Source organism: Poecilia reticulata, linkage group LG12 (assembly GCF_000633615.1).
Source record: "Poecilia reticulata strain Guanapo linkage group LG12, Guppy_female_1.0+MT, whole genome shotgun sequence".
NCBI lineage: Eukaryota > Metazoa > Chordata > Actinopteri > Cyprinodontiformes > Poeciliidae > Poecilia > Poecilia reticulata.
The window spans coordinates 21,988,622-22,003,550 of NC_024342.1; the positions used below are offsets into that span (position 1 = coordinate 21,988,622).

At 39.4% G+C, this 14,929-nt stretch overlaps 1 protein-coding gene across 2 annotated transcripts in view; it reads left to right on the top strand.

Moving 5' to 3' along the window:
• Positions 1-14,929, top strand: part of LOC103473993 (collagen alpha-1(I) chain) — an 81,586-nt gene that overhangs the window by 31,159 nt on the left and 35,498 nt on the right. The window contains exons 1-2 of one of the 2 annotated variants that reach the window (XM_017307679.1): positions 12,358-12,623; positions 13,639-14,280. In XM_017307679.1, the coding sequence (XP_017163168.1) occupies positions 13,681-14,280 (600 nt within the window). In that variant the 5' untranslated portion in view covers positions 12,358-12,623; positions 13,639-13,680. Of the gene's footprint in view, positions 1-12,357; positions 12,624-13,638; positions 14,281-14,929 lie in introns of those variants that run through there. The other variant, XM_017307678.1, reaches the window with a different exon arrangement.

Consider the following 14,929-nt stretch of genomic DNA (forward strand, 5'->3'; position numbering starts at 1 on the left):
CGATCACCGATCATACACTTTTTCATGGAAATCGGCCGATTATGATTGGTGGCCGATCGATCGGCACACCTCTAATAAATGTGGCTCCTTCTGACATCTGGAAACTTTTCCAAAAGCCTTTTTTTTTACCTCCTGCTATAATGTTTGGCATCACAGTTTGGGTTATAAACATATAGACCCGTTGCAGCGTGACGTCACAAGTGCATGTTCCCGCCTCCATTTTCTTACACCAGAACCAAAAGCTGTTCGCTAACAATGACTAGCATTAGTTTTAGGTGTTATCAACATTATGTGCTAAATTTTTAATGTACGCCTAAAGTCTAAAGGAAAAGGAACGCGGTGATTTGATACTGATTGTCAACACTACAACTAGATAACAAGGTCAGGTTAGCTATGCTACCTTGACCATGACAACATTAACATGTAGACGTGCTGTGTAATTCGGTGTTTCATTTCAGTTAAAAAATAACAAAATGCGACCTACACACAAACTCTTGGCGGATCATCAGTAGGGCAGGTGTTTATATTAGCTAATCAACCACCACTGTGTTAGCTTAGCTAATAGCAGCAGTAGCTAATCTACCACAGCGATCATTTATTCATTAAATATCAAGCCTGAAAACATAAAACTGTAACAGATTGAATGTTCTGTTCTGTGTGTTGGAAATGTTTGTTTTCATTTTGGTGTTGAATCCTCAAACGTAAAGTGGCGTTGTTGTTGGTTGCTATGGCATCAAGTCCGCATGTAGCAAAGCCTTAGGAAAAAAAAAAAGTGGTTTTGAGTTTTTCTTTAACGTTTTTTCTGCGTTATTCTTCTTTCTGCTGCGGCGCACTGCACTGAATTAACAATACCTTCAACTCCAGAACTCATTTAGTTGACGGAGTTGTTCTTCTGCTGCAGCGCGGCTACAGATAGCATGTGAAAGAATCGTCATTTTGGCCTCCAGCGTTGAGCGCATGCGTGAAATTTCTGGATGTAAACGATAGCATGTGACGGGTTGACAGCATAGATGTAAACAGTTGCTCCACATTGGGGTTTTGGGTGTTTCTGCTTCAAAGAGTTACCACACATTATTCCCAGCTACTCATTCACAAATTAGAAGATGTCGCTTAAAAAAAGAGCTTCATGCAAAAAAAAAAAAAAAGCATGTTTTTTATTTCTTTAATAAAGGCAGTTATGCGTATAGGCGTTTCTTTCATGCGCTTTAAAAGGGATTCAGCTGTAATTTTTCATCCGCCTGATGAGGTTTAAGATTCTCTCAATATGAAATAATTAAAGAGGAGAAACGAGGCCCTACAGTCAAACAGTACAGTGGGAAATGTGTTGTTAAAAGCAGAAAGGCTCGGATGAAAGGCAGAGGGAGGAGATCTGGGATTTGGAGAGGATGGAATCGGGAAAAGCAGACATCTTCCTCCGCTTGTTTTCTTGTCTTTGTCACTGGAGTGTCTCCTCAGCGTGAGAAGTTCCAGATCGCTCAAAGTAATAATTTTCCTCCAATCTGTAATTTAAAGAGGAGGAGGGGGGTTTTCTGTGCAGCGATGATAAATCAGGCATGGCTGAATGTCAGGTGATGAAACCGCTCACCAGAGTCCTYAGCTTGTTTCCTCAAGGACAGAAATCCTGACTCAACGTCTCATTGATGCAAAGTTATTTAAAACCAAGAAATGACTCTTCCTTTCTTCTTTTTGTTTGCACATCTGCTGTGAGATGTTAAAGTCCACAGAGGTGCTTTTCATCCAGAGCTGAACTCCCTCTGGTGCCGTTAATTTCTGTTGCTGTTTACGCTCGACGGCTTCTCTTCTCTCGCTGATAAACACGAGGCGAGGTTTCCTCCGAAGGCGTGGCGCCCTGCCGTTCCTCCGCGTAAATCAGATCAGTTCCTCCTCGAATGTTCTCTCAGCTGTGGTTCGTTCATTCAGCCCCAGCTCTGTGGGTTTACCCACTTCTGACATCTTTCTTTTCATCTTCCAGAGCCAAAAAAAAAAAAAGAGAATCCATTCATGTTTGGATGTGGTGGGGATTCCCTCACACAGAACTGTTTGTCTAAGTCAGTTAGCTTTAATTCATTTTTACAGTGTGTTTCCTAGTTTTTATTAGATAAATAGTTTGTATTAGTTTTTTTGTAGTCTTAGTTTTTTCATACTTTGGTGAAGTTTTAGGTGCAGAATTAAAAAAAGTCAAAGTGTACATGATAAAACTCAAAGTTTGGATCATTGGTAATGACAGGAACTCCAGTTTATTGAGTGCTGGTGTGAATGTTAGCTGCTAATTTTAAAACGCTCTTTAGCTGCTAGCTGTGCTGCATTGCTAGTCATGCTAATCCAGCTTTTGCAGTTCCAAATGACAATTCGGGTTTCTCACCTGTTTTATACTAACTGATAGCTACATGACAAATGTAATGACTGGATCATTTAAAGTCCCTTTAGCTGTAATTTTATTAAATGACTTTCTTTTTTTTTTACTTTCTAGCTAGATGCATTGGTAAGCTAATGCTAGCTTGTACACAATCAAACAACAAAACAGAGATGAGATCAAAGCATTTTTATCCAGGTATGTGTGGTGTTTTGTGCGCTGCTGTGAGGGCTGGTTAAGCCGTGTCGTCAGGTGCCTGTAGCCTATAGGTGAGGCTGATCCTACTGACAGCAGGATCAGCCTCCTCTGCAGGCTGGTGGTACAAAGCTGAGCAGCAGGCAGACCTGCGCCGTCTCCTGCAGTCATGCTCCACCATGTCGGATGGTACCTGCTGCTGGGATGCCTGCTGCTGGATTTAAAGAGCGTGCAGGTGAAAGGTCAGCGGCGGCGCAGCAGAAAGGTACTCTCCTCTCAGCTTCACTTTGAGCTTTTTTTAGTTTCTCTGTCAGGCAGGGTTGCAAAAATTCCCCCACTGAGTCGACAGTCGCAGCTATCGCACTGAATTGTTTGTCGTTCAGAGTGAAGTCGTTCCTTTGAACACTGAATGAATTTGAATGGAAACATGCTTTACATAAAGGATGGCTGATTGACTCGCATGATAAATTATATTTCCAATTCCAGTGAACATCTGGTTTTGTTTTTCTCCACTTTAAAATCCTGCTTTGTTCAACTTTTGACGTTTTTTAAAAAGTTTTATGGGTCTCAGATCTTAATCAGACAGAGTTCACTGATTTACTTTAGAGCGCTGCATTCGTTCGCAATACTTTAAAAGCAGCTTTAAAAAGACAGATGTTTCTTTTGGAAATGAAATAATTGCATTTTAAAATGTGTTTATAGATATTTATTTAATGGTTCTGTTGTAGTTTGGCTCTCTTGGAGTAAAAAAACGTGATTGAGATATTTTTAGAAATCTACGGTAGATTTGCCTTTTTAGCTATGAAAGGTGACATTCTTCATTCACAGAGTCCAAAACACACTTAAAACATTTAGATCCGTCTTTAAAAACTGAGTATGAAACAAGCATTTATTGTTTCCACAGTTAAACTATCAACAGCTCTGGTCAGAAATTACCACATGTTCATCATTTCTGTCTGCGGCTTTCAGTTGTTTTTTCCATGATGTAATGATTGCCCAACATACAGCTGCAGTGATTGGATGCCAAACTTGAGTTTTTAGTTGATTTTTGTCTAATCAATCAAAGGCAGACATACAACCCCACTGTACGCCTGCACAGCAGATCTGGATGCTCAATTTGGATATTTTCTCCTTTTTCTTTTTTGCATGGACGTTCATTCTACTAATTATGGAAGAAGATTGAGACCACTGGAAGAAAATAAATCTTAACTTTTTATCTCTCGGATTCTAAGAAAAAAAGCCAAAATTCTGAGTATAAATGTCAGAATTTCAACATTTTCTCTTTGAATTCTAAGACAAAAGTCAAAATTCTGAGTGTAAATATCAGAATTCTGAGAAAAAAGATTAATTCTGAGATAAAATCCAGAATTTTGAGGAAAAAAATGTCAGAATTCTAAGTAAAACAGTAAATTCTGAGAATAAAAAGTCAAATTTTGAGATTTTAGTCAAAATTCTAATATAAAAAGATGGAATTCTGAGAAAAAAAGAGTCAGTTTTGTGTTTTTTGGTTTGTTTGTTTTTTTGGATATGTGCCATAATGACCAAAATTGCTGCATGCAGTGCTGGACAATGTGACTGTAAAACATATTACGTTATAAGTGTTTCATATCTTGAAACATTTATATCGTAATATGAGAAAATCCTTGAAACTTGAAACTGCTGCTGTGTCAGTTACTTAGCAGATGGTTGCTAGGTAACCAAACCTGGGGGGGGCTCAAAGCTCAAAGCTGGTTGTTGCTAGGCAACAAGAGTGAGTGAATCAGTTGATTCCACCAACTTTGTTTCGCTCCAAAGTCTTTCCTCTACATTTGTATCCAAACAAGTTTTATTTTATCGATGCATCTTTTCTCTCCCAGTTTCTTCTTCTTCTGTGTGTTTAGCTCTTGGGACCATTCGGTTGGCCCTGGCATGTGAATTTATTTTGTCTTTTCAAAGATTAGCTGTACGTTCGATTGTTATCAAGTTTATCTCTTTAAGTCCCTGAAACATTAAAGGTTTTAGTGGTGATGATGATTTAAAGAAAGAGTAACCACTTGTTTTAAGCTCATAAGACGGAGTCAATGTGTTTCCTAGCAGGCTTTGTGATCTTTCTGGACCACCGCCGTGGATTCTGTGGAAACTTTAATCCCGGCTAACGGCGCCGTGTTTAACATGGGTGGTCCAACAGGGAGCTACGCCCCCAACAGCGACACTCTTAATGCCAGAGCTAACCTGCTGAGCCCATTGAAAGCCACTGAGTCACAAGTCGCACGCTAGCCTGCTGATCAACACACACACACACACACACACACACACACACACRCACACACACGCACACACACACACACACGGAAATGCTTCAATACACCCATGAGTCTGAACATGAATGCTGGTAATGGTTGATTTCCCCAGCAGAGCTTTATTATCTCATCACCTCAGATACCTAACGTGTGATTAGAGTTTAAAAGCTAAAACTGTTTTATTTCCATTTATTTATTGTTATTTCAAGCTTCAGCTGCAACGTTTGTTTATATTTTGCTTCCAGGGACGAGTAAAAAGATGCTGTTTTCCTTTAAAGTTCTATTAATTTTCTGCCGGTTTTCTCAATTTTATAAATCCAAGCTGCTTGTTATGAATTTAATTTATGCATCATTATATTTTTCTCAGTTTATCTTTGTTTAACCTCACACCTCTTGATCCACTACAATACATGAATTTTCTGAATTTTTGACCTCTCAAATGTGAGTTTTAGCAATTAAAGTCTAAATCTTAATGTTGTCAAGCTTTTCTTTTTTTGTAGATTTACAATGTACAAAAAATCTTGACCTATAAAACTAAAATATCTAAATTTAAAGTAATTTTAATACGTAAGAAAAGACTAAAACAATCTGATTGCAGAGGTTATGCATTCTAATCACACAGAGAATAGAGATGTGTGTTATTATTTCAAGACACATACTTTATTTTCTATAGTCTAAGGTTGTTTTCCCACCATATTTGATTTGATTTGGGACCAAAATTGTAACATTTCTTAAATGTTCAGCTGCTACGGTTCCCTTTCACACTGAATTGTCAAATAAACCAAACTTTTTGAAAAAGCTGTTCCCCTCCTCGCCTTTGGGGGCGCAGCACCAAGAACCACTGAACGAAACATAAGTGCAACTTCTTTCTTTGAAATATGTAGCAAAAATAGAATTGTAAGATTTATTTGTCTTGGTTAAAAAATCACAAAGCATTTCTCTAGCTAATACTAGACGAGCATGTTTATTTTGGTTGTATTTACCCAGAATGCCTTGCACTGTAGTCCAATTCCTGCTTTTGGAGCGTTCTCCGGTCCACTTATAGTTCACATATGTAAGCAAACCGAACCAGAGTTTACTTATTTGGTTGCACATTCACACTGGAAATGAAGTGGAGTCAGATTAAAGCAGACTAAACAGATAAATAAAGTAACTTTAAAAATGATCCACTGCTGAATTAAATATAAGCTGATATGGTCCTAAAAAAATGTTCTAGACTTTCAGGAACCCCAAAGTGCTGTTAATCAAGGACCCTCCATTTTGATAAAAGGCCAGAAGCGAACCTGTCACATAAAAAAACCCAAAAAAAAACGATGATCCGTAGAATCCATTTTCTGATGCTTTGAAACATCAAACTTAAACTCTCATCTTTAAACCTTTTCCATCTAAATTTATCTCCTGCAGCTGGCAAGACCCAGCCAGTCTGACTGTCTGCATACCTGAGTCAGCAAGATTTACCGACCTCTGCCATTCGATCATCCGTTTGTAGAAGCAAGTGTTGTCTATAAATGTATATGTGCGTGTGTGCGCGCGTTTGTTTGTAATACCTTGCGGGGACGATTTTCCTGACATTACGTTGTGGGGACCGGAGCCTGTTCCCCACAAGGGGAAATCCTGTTTTTGGGTCAGGGGTCAGAGATGGGCCTAAGGTGTGAATTGAGTTTTGGTTAGGGTTAGGTATGTGATGGTTAGGGTTAGGTAAAGGGTAAAGGTAAAGTTTAGGCTGTAGAAATGAATAGAAGTCAATGGAAAGTCCCCACAAAGATAGGCACGCAAACGTGTGTGTGTGTAGCTGACTCGGTTTGGCCTGCAGCCGTTCAGTCAGCCTGTTTGTGTTTCTCATATCCTGCGGCGGTTCGTTCCTCAGCCACAGTAACCTTCAGTCAGTTTTCCCAAAAACTCCATTAAGAAGTAAACGATCTTTGTTTCATATCAGGAATAACAGGCAGCGGTTGCAAACGGCTCATTAAGGCGACGTGTTTTGTAGAGATTTCCTCTGACAGGAGCAGACGGCGCCTGCAGCATTGCTAAGCGTTTCTACTGTAACCGAGACGATACCGAACCCAGACAATGTGATGGATGAGAGTCGCGTCCCTGCATGTCGGTCCAGTAGTTGCCTTAAAGGCTTTGCTCCAAAAAAGATGAATGTGGAGACAGCTTAGAAGTGTTGATGCATGATAATATTAGGTAATCCATTTGATGGATGGAGGTGTACTTAGTTTTACCCAGTTTCTTATCAGCAGGTTTATATAAAGTTGCACATTCATTGGTTTTAGGAGAGTAAATATAAAGTGGAAGAAAAAATTTAGATTATTTTCAAAGGTTTTACAGTTTTGAATTTGTATTCAGCCCCCTCTACTCTGATGCACCTCAATAAAATCTAACAGACCCTTATTTGGAAATTGAATTGACCAGTGTGTGATTTAATACCATCATTGGTGGATGCTAATAATGAAGCTAATTCTTCCTTTAATATGTTAGCTAACTTTCAGAGAGTTTAGCACGCTGAGCTTCCCATAAATTAACAGGAGGATGATGATGATGATGCATGTTTTTTAATGACTTAACACGTGAATAATTTTATTTAAATTTTCTATTTAATGGAAACAGTCCAATTGCAAAATTGCGTTTTTTCAACATATTAAAGTTTTTCACACATTTGTAACGGAAAGGCAGCTGTTGACAAGATGCTTTAGTATTAACTTTCACTCAGTACCGTGTTGGTGTAGCATGTTAGCTTTAGCGGAGCTAGCTAACAGTTTATGGGTCGTGCTTTTGGGTTAGCGCAGTTAGCTTTTGGTGTTTGGTTACCAGTGTAAATCCAGCTGTTCTTGTTTGTTTGGAACATGAGTGAACAAACATCATAAAACCCAGAAGCTTTTCATCTGCACAAGACAGGAAGATTAATCTGGGTTAATGGGAACGTGGATGTCGCTAACCACATAAACGATCAAAGCTTAGAATGGCCCAGTCAAAGTCCAAACCTGAATGCAACTGAGAATCCATGGATTAAACTATGACTTTAAAAATTTTCCCAGTACCAAATAACTGTTATTTCACACAGAAACTGGGCAGGTCATTCAGTGTAGATGTGGAAAACTGGCAGATATTTCCTCAAATATTTGTTGCTATAATTGCAGCAACACATGTTTCTGCAGAGCATTCAAGGCTGACTCAAGCCTTTGTACGTTTAACTTTCCTCACGTTATGTTTGTCTGTCCTACAATAAAACCCAATAAACATGTTGACATCTGGCTGCACGATTAGAAAAGGATCAATTCAACCGTTTTGTGAGACACGCAGTGTTTCAGAATAAAAACAGCGTCTCTGTGTTTCTTGACGACTGGGATCTGGTAGCACATTTAGCACCTTTTTCTAAACCATCCATTTTATTTGCCTTTTATTTGTTTTTTATTGTCTGTGTCACATTTCCACCACCAGCACAGACTTTATTTTCTACCACTACTAAGTATCTTAAAACCAGACGAAGCTAAATGAAGTTTCTGCTGCCACGCTTCGTTATACGAACAAATGTCACACACACTCAGTCGGAACAAAGAGGATTTAGTTTTCATTATATCCAAAACGTTTTCACCAATGATAACCATTTGTTCTCCTTAACTAAAACCTGCTGGGTTGTTTTTTGCCTCTCCAGCTCCTTCAGCAGTAGAAGAGTTGTTGGGAAACAAACAAAGCTGAGCCTCACGGACAGTCGCTGATGTAAACGCTGCCTGGGAACATACAATAAATCTCCAACAACTAGTTGACCTACATGGAGCAATAAAACTGAAAGTGTTCTGATGACGTGTTCCCATTTCAGGGCCAATGTGTAGACATCAAACCACTCAGAACAGGAGAAAATGAGTTCTGAGGTAACAAGAGTTTTCATTTTTCTGCTGAAATTGTCAATTTAAAAACTAATAACCAGCAGATTTCTGGTGTGAAAGGCGTGATGTTGTCTTGGTGGACATGCATGACCAGTTGAGCTGTGTAACTGGGAGGGATGGGTTGCCCAATCTCTGCTGCTCAATGACTGGCCATGATGAAGACCATGTTTATATGTGGGCACCAAAGGTTGACTGAGTTTTATTGGCTTATCCAAACAGACTCTAAGCTTGAATTGGACTCTACCAACATAGGCTAACGCAGTGGTTCTTAACCTTTTTTGAGGTACCGAACCCACCAGTTTCATATGCGCATTCACTGCCGCGCGTTCAGTGAATGCGCGGCAAATGACTCAAATATGCTGAGAATTTGACTTTGGTTTGTCCTTCAAACATTTGAATCTCAACTTGAGACAAAAGAATTGAGGCTTCATTTAAACTTCATTGCCCATTGTTATGCCTTTTTTTAACTCGTACAACATTAAATTGTTCGTTTAAGTGGCTTTTTATACAGGTACCCAACTAGAGTCTAGTTGAGTCACCCCAAGATCACCAAGTCTTCTTAAAAGGTAGAATCTCTGAGGACAGTTCTTCAAAATACAGTCAGTGTTTTCAGCAAAGTTGAGCTGACTGTCCAGGAACGACCCAACGTATTTAAAATGTGCCACAGTTTCAACAGGTTGGCCATCGAGAGAAACTGGAACCACTTTAAGGTTTTGTTTAGATCATTTAATTAGCTCTACATTCTTAAGAGAATGAAAAATTAATAAATAATAACAAAGACTTTGCGGTATTTTGATTTAGTAATGTAATTACATTAGTTGTGTTACCACCTCCACTCCACTAGAGGCAGTAGCAGGCCCAAAAAGATGCGACTAAGGAGCAGATTTAGAAGTACAAGAAAGCTACAGAATTTGGTAAAAACTGTGAGTTTTGTTGAAGTAATTAAAGACACAAGTTCAAATCCATGCTGAGTGGAGCTCCTTCAATCAGAGCTCCTCCGCAGCTCTGATTGGCTAAGCAATGTAAYGTGATCCTCTGCAGCAAGTGATGGCAAAGCGGGGCGTCATCACGACTTTACACAAGTGTGTCTTTACCTCCGCGGCAGAGGCTCCACCGAACCCCTGAGACCGACTTACTGAACCCCTGGGGTTCGATCGAACCCAGGTTAAGAACCACTGTACTAAGGATTTACATTGAACTCCAGACTTGGACTTAGAGTCTCATCAACAGTCTATATCATAATTAGTGGGACATTAAAGCTCCAGACTGCAGCTCAGACAGGGAATCTGGTGTTTTAACATTTGCAGACGTTGCAGTGAAGTCTGTCATCCTGAATTTTGAGCAAATGACTCAAATATGCTGAGAATTTGACTTTGGTTTGTCCTTCAAACATTTGAATCTCAACTTGAGACAAAAGAATTGAGGCTTCATTTAAACTTCATTGCCCATTGTTATGCCTTTTTTAACTCGTACAACATTAAATTGTTCGTTTAAGTGGCTTTTTATACAGTTGATTTGTCTTATTTTTGTCGGACTTGCCAGATTTTCCAGCAGCAACAGGGTGAACGTGTTTATTTTATTGTTGGCAGTTTGATGGTTGTGACATTTGTGAAACTCATTCAGCTGCTCAGTCTTGAACCACCCATTTTTAATTGATTATTAAAACAAACTCATGTGAATGAGACGTGTCGTCTTTCCAGCTCTCTTGGTTTTAGGTATGTTGGTGACCCATCGGACATGGGGGGATGTGGAAGTGGTTTAATGCAAGTCTGACAGTTTAAATCAGGTTTGCTGTTAACAAGCTGTTACATTGCAGAGCTTTAAAAGGAAAGACGTGTAGCGTAGCCTGTTAGCGAGCTGGCTGTGGGTTTCTGAAATGCTTCGTACTTTCAGGACCTGCCTCTCAACCTAGACTGATCAGGTTTTTCTTCCAGCCTGGAGGGGATCCTGTGAAGGGTCAGTGTTCACCAGAACAGATCCAGTGTCGGCTTATCAGCCTGAGACGACAGGAAGAGTAGAAGAAGAAAAACAGCCTTTGTTTTCTTTCGGGCCCCTTCGTCTGGTCTTGTGCCGATCTGCAGGCCGCTGCTGATTTGACAGGCCGGGTGAAGTCAGGACTCGCTTTGCGCTTCATTATGTCTAATATTTAATATCCGATGAAAGAAAATCCCTGTAAATGAGCTGATCTGTGATTAGTTGGTTGTAATAAAATGTGTTGAAATCCAGGTGAAATTACATGAAAGTTCATCTGGTTTTGTTAATTAGGTCATAAATGTTTCAGTGTGTTGCGTAAAATAAGCTCAACGTCCTGAAGCAGCGATTTTAATTTGCATGTAATTATATCCACATCCAGTGATGGGATTAAATAATCTGTAATGTGTCTGGATCGGACACTAGGGGGCATAAATGCAAAACAAAAGCCCTACATATGATCTGTTTTCCTTCTGATACTGTTTTTTATTTTTATTCTGAGTTTCATTTAGATTATGTCCCAATTTTACCCTGATTTTATTCAGATTTTAATCACATTTCTGACCTGCTTTTATTATTATTTTTCTCCCATTTTTTAAATAAATTTTCATCAGATTTTTCTTACAATTTCATTCGGTTAAATTTTTTTACTAGGATTACATTTTGGTTTATTTGTTAAAATTTTATTTTCATCTTTTGAATTTGGGAGTTTACCCTGATTTTACTGAAGTATTTATTTATTTTCATCGTTTCTTTTGTCCCGACTTTATCCGGATGTCGTCATAAGTTGTTTTTTTTGTTTATCCAGTCCTCGCTTTTATTGTGGTATTTTTTGTAATTTTTGTTGTTAGATATATAGATATAGATATTTTTGTCTGTTTTCTTGTCCTCAGTTGTTTTTGTGAAAGGTTTTAGACATTTTATCTCAATTTTATCCTCATTAGATCGACTTTAAACATTTTATTCAGATTTCTTTTTACTGTTTTCTTTTCATCGCATTGTTTTGCTAATTATTCGGGTCTTATACTGATTTTTTTATAAGAATTCTTAAAATTTTCTGTTCTTTTTAAACTTAACGTAAACTGATTAACTTTGATTTCCGTATCTGTAAAACAGATTCTGTCCTTGAGGAGAAAAAACTGTAACTATGGTTACCGTGGCAGCAATGTTTCTCTTTGCTTTGCAGCAACCAATCATATTTAAGTAGAACATTTAAAAAAAAATAAAGTTAATATGTGTGAAAATAATATTAAAGTATCATTTAAATAGACAACTGCAGTTTGACTAATGGAAACATTTCAACACTTAAAATTACTGTTTCCAATTACGTTTATTTATGGGGTTTTTTTCCATATTAGCTTGTAACCTGGAGGTGTCTCTCATTCGTTTAGGTTTTTGATGCTTTTGAACATAAATATTTACAAAAAAATACAACAAAATGTAGTTTTTTCTCCAGTAGTTTGAGTCTTCTTTGGTTTTCTTGTATCTTTAACTGAGCTGCGTTTTCTCGTGGCCAATCGTTTTACATGCGGCCGTCGGGTTTACAACACGGCCACCAAACGAACATACGTCGGGTGACGTGTGTTTGTTTTGGAGACTGCAGAATCTGCTGTTTGTTTTTAAAAACCAGAAAGTGGTTTTGAGTCATTGGACCGCAGACCGAACTCGTTCACACTGAGAAATTACAGAATCTCGTTTACCCACAGCTCAAATGTAATGAAGCAGCTGAACTATAAATGAGGCTGAAAATGATTTGAGTGTATCTTTAAAAAACTTTCTTTTTGTGGTCTGTTTGTGGCCGCATAGACTTGGGAAAGAACTGCATGCAGGTTGCAGCCGTTGCTGTCAACCGTTTGTTTTTACAGGCTGCAGTTGGTGGCAGCAAGAGGTCAGATCCCAGTGAGCACCAAGTCGGGATTGGTTGAAGAATCTTGTAGGGTGAGCTCTGGAAAACATCAGTCTTTATTACCTAAAAACAGAAGAAATGCTGAATATTTAAAAAATAAAATTCTGTGAGAACTAGATTTTTCTTCATCCCCAAGTCTGGAAGCTGCAAAAACCAGCTGACCCTCAAAGGCAACACAGAAGAACCAAGTCCATAAGCTTAATAAGGACTTGTCGGACAGTCCCACCAGTCCAGTCCTGTTTGCTTTAATCAAACTCCAATTTATTTGCCCAGAAAATCCATGTGAATCTGACCAAAACCTCAGTCTGGGTCCAGTTGGAGTTTGAACTCTGGTGCCGTTCAAAAGCATAGAGATCCAGTCTAAAGAGAAATCCTACAACCGCTGAAATCTGATGCTACTCCATTTCATGATGAAGGAAGTTGCACTCCTGTGTCTTTCTCTGAGGTTTTTGTGTTGTTTCCGTCAGTGGTTCTTGGTGCAGCGCCCCTACAGGTGAGGATGGGAACAGGTTTCCCAAAGGGTTCATGTGAAAGAGAACCACGCTGGACTACCAGGTGTGAAAACACCTGTAAAACATAACATAAACCACAAGTTCTGACTGTCATAAGACTTTAGTTAGAAATACAGTTTCTCATTACAGCAGACTGTGGTTTGGGTTGGTGACCTGTGAGTGTAGACGACGATGGATGGATGGCCGGATGTTTCTTTATTAGAAATGAAATGACTTGTGTTGCTTTTGTGTCGATCCAAGTCCAAATCCCAGTGAGACTTGGAACAGATCAGACCAGAAATATGCGGTAATGTTTGCTTTAATCTCAAAGAAACAGTAAGGCAGCTGGACACAATGATGGTAATAATAATTTGGTGCATATTGTTCCTCGTGTATTTTCGGTCTTTCTGTTTGTGGGACGTGTTTGCTGTATGTTCCAGACAATAAATCACATCTGCGAAGATTCAAACATGCAGTTAATGATGGATTGTAGACTAAACCAAATAACTCTCACAGTCTCTGTAAAACAGCACCTAATTCTTTTGTTTCTCTACAGAATGAATCTCAGCGACAAGAGTTGTCTCGTGGCGATGGGACAATGCCGTCCAGGCCGAACCGAAAGGGTTCAGTGGGACGTGGAGACGTTTTCGTGGTTGAAGAGGACACTGATCTGTTGGATCCCATCTTTCAAAGTGGCGGAGTCGTGAACCCTCAGTGGAAACCTTCTAGAAATGGACTGAAGGGAAGCCAGAAGGGCAAACTGGACGCGTCGTCTAAAAAAGTGGAGGAGAACATTACAACAGAGAAAAAGACAGACTCTAGGACTTCAGTGGTGTTTCCTCTGAAACCCTCGGATAATATAATCGACTTGGATGTTGGAGGTTCCCCTAAGAAGCCCTCACTGGGAATTCCCCTGCTTCCCAAGACTCCTAGAGTTTCAAATGAACTAATAGAGGAATTTCCAGAGGAGATCAGCACTGTTTCACCTGCTACCAGTCAGGCCCCGATCACTGTCCAGACCACCAAATCACCGGTGCATCAAAACAGGCATGAAGGGAAAGAAACAGAACCAGAGAGAGGAAGCCCTCGGATTGTGACCATTGTATCCAGAGAAGGAGATCTGGTCCTGGGATCTGATGGGAAAACGTACCGACTCCGGAGGGGACGACCCGGCAGGATGGGAGCCCCAGGACCAGATGTAAGTTTGTCTTTATGCTCTTTGTGACTCACTTTTAACGGGAAAGTTTACATTTTGCATAATTTTGTGCTTCCATTTGAGTTTCTACTGCTTCTAAAAACAGCCTAAGCATTTTTCTGGCAATAAGTGCATGTTTTCTGGTGTCTGGAAAATTTCAAAAACCTTCGGAATGTAATGTCAAAAATCAGCAGGAACCATCCCTTCACCTAGCAACCCCAGCAGAGTTCTGTCCATTACCTAGCAACCCCAGCAGAGTTCTGCCCATTGCCTAGCAAACCCAGCAGAGTTCTGCCCGTTACCTAGCAACCCCAGCAGAGTCCCGTCCATTACCTAGCAACCCGAGACGAGTTCCTGCATGTTTGGTCAGCTGGTTTTACTGCTGCATGCACTGTACAATGGCTGCTGGAAAACAGTAACATGTTTTATTGTTGACTTACCATCCAGAAACCACTTGCTGCATTCTTGTTGGCTCTATTTCTGCTTTTCAAAAGTTTGCATAAAAGTGCATAAGTGCATACAGGAGCCCACGTGGTGCAACATGGAGCAAAGCTATTGTGAGATTTACAAAAAAAACAAATAAATTTTGAATGCCATAATTACCTTAAAGGGGACACACTTTGCAAAATTAATATTTTACTGTTTCATTTTT